This window comes from Penaeus monodon, chromosome 30, assembly GCF_015228065.2.
Source record: "Penaeus monodon isolate SGIC_2016 chromosome 30, NSTDA_Pmon_1, whole genome shotgun sequence".
Taxonomy (NCBI): domain Eukaryota; kingdom Metazoa; phylum Arthropoda; class Malacostraca; order Decapoda; family Penaeidae; genus Penaeus; species Penaeus monodon.
Window position 1 is genome coordinate 8,107,190 of NC_051415.1, and position 640 is coordinate 8,107,829.

The window sequence follows — 640 nt, forward strand, 5'->3', positions numbered from 1 at the left end:
ATACCCACCCACCAGTATCACCAATGCAACAATACCTCCAACAGATGCAATATCAGTACAACCAAACCAGTGAAGTGAACGCCACGTACCAGGCTGTTGACCTCGGTGTGCACGGGTACGAGGTCACGACCCCGCAGTTCCTGGCCTGGGGTATCGAGCGCTACGGACTTCTGAATAGGATGACCCTCCTTCAAATTTTGCTCAGCTTGATTTGTGTATGTAATCCCATGTTGTTCCTTTTCCGTGTTTTGATTTCTCTTGATTTATTGTTTTGATTATTATTTTTCATGTTTCATGGTATGATGTGGAATTAGATCTAGGTATAGCCAAAGGAATTAAATGGCTTAGTTTCATTGTTTCATCCGATGCCACTAAGAGGCTTCTCCAGTATATGATTCGGAGATTTAACGAAGCATTGTTGTTTTGAATCTTAGCTTGACATCATTCTGGTGTTTTATATTTTCATCCAGGGATATGATATTTCCAGTGGGTTTAAAGGTGTATATATGTTTCTCAGATTTTTTTTTTACTCTATACCTATATTTACTCCCCCCCAAAAAAAGAGAAGGGTTTTCTGTATAAGAAAAAGAAAAACGGAAAGAAATTTTTGATAAAAGAAGATGAGCAGCAACACATTTTT

General features: G+C 38.6%; 1 protein-coding gene across 1 annotated transcript in view; it reads left to right on the forward strand.

The window, feature by feature from the left end:
• The window catches only part of LOC119592339, a 39,276-nt gene that overhangs the window by 28,332 nt on the left and 10,304 nt on the right, over positions 1-640 (forward strand). The window contains 1 exon segment of the mRNA XM_037941166.1: positions 42-215. Coding sequence (XP_037797094.1) covers positions 42-215 — 174 coding nt within the window.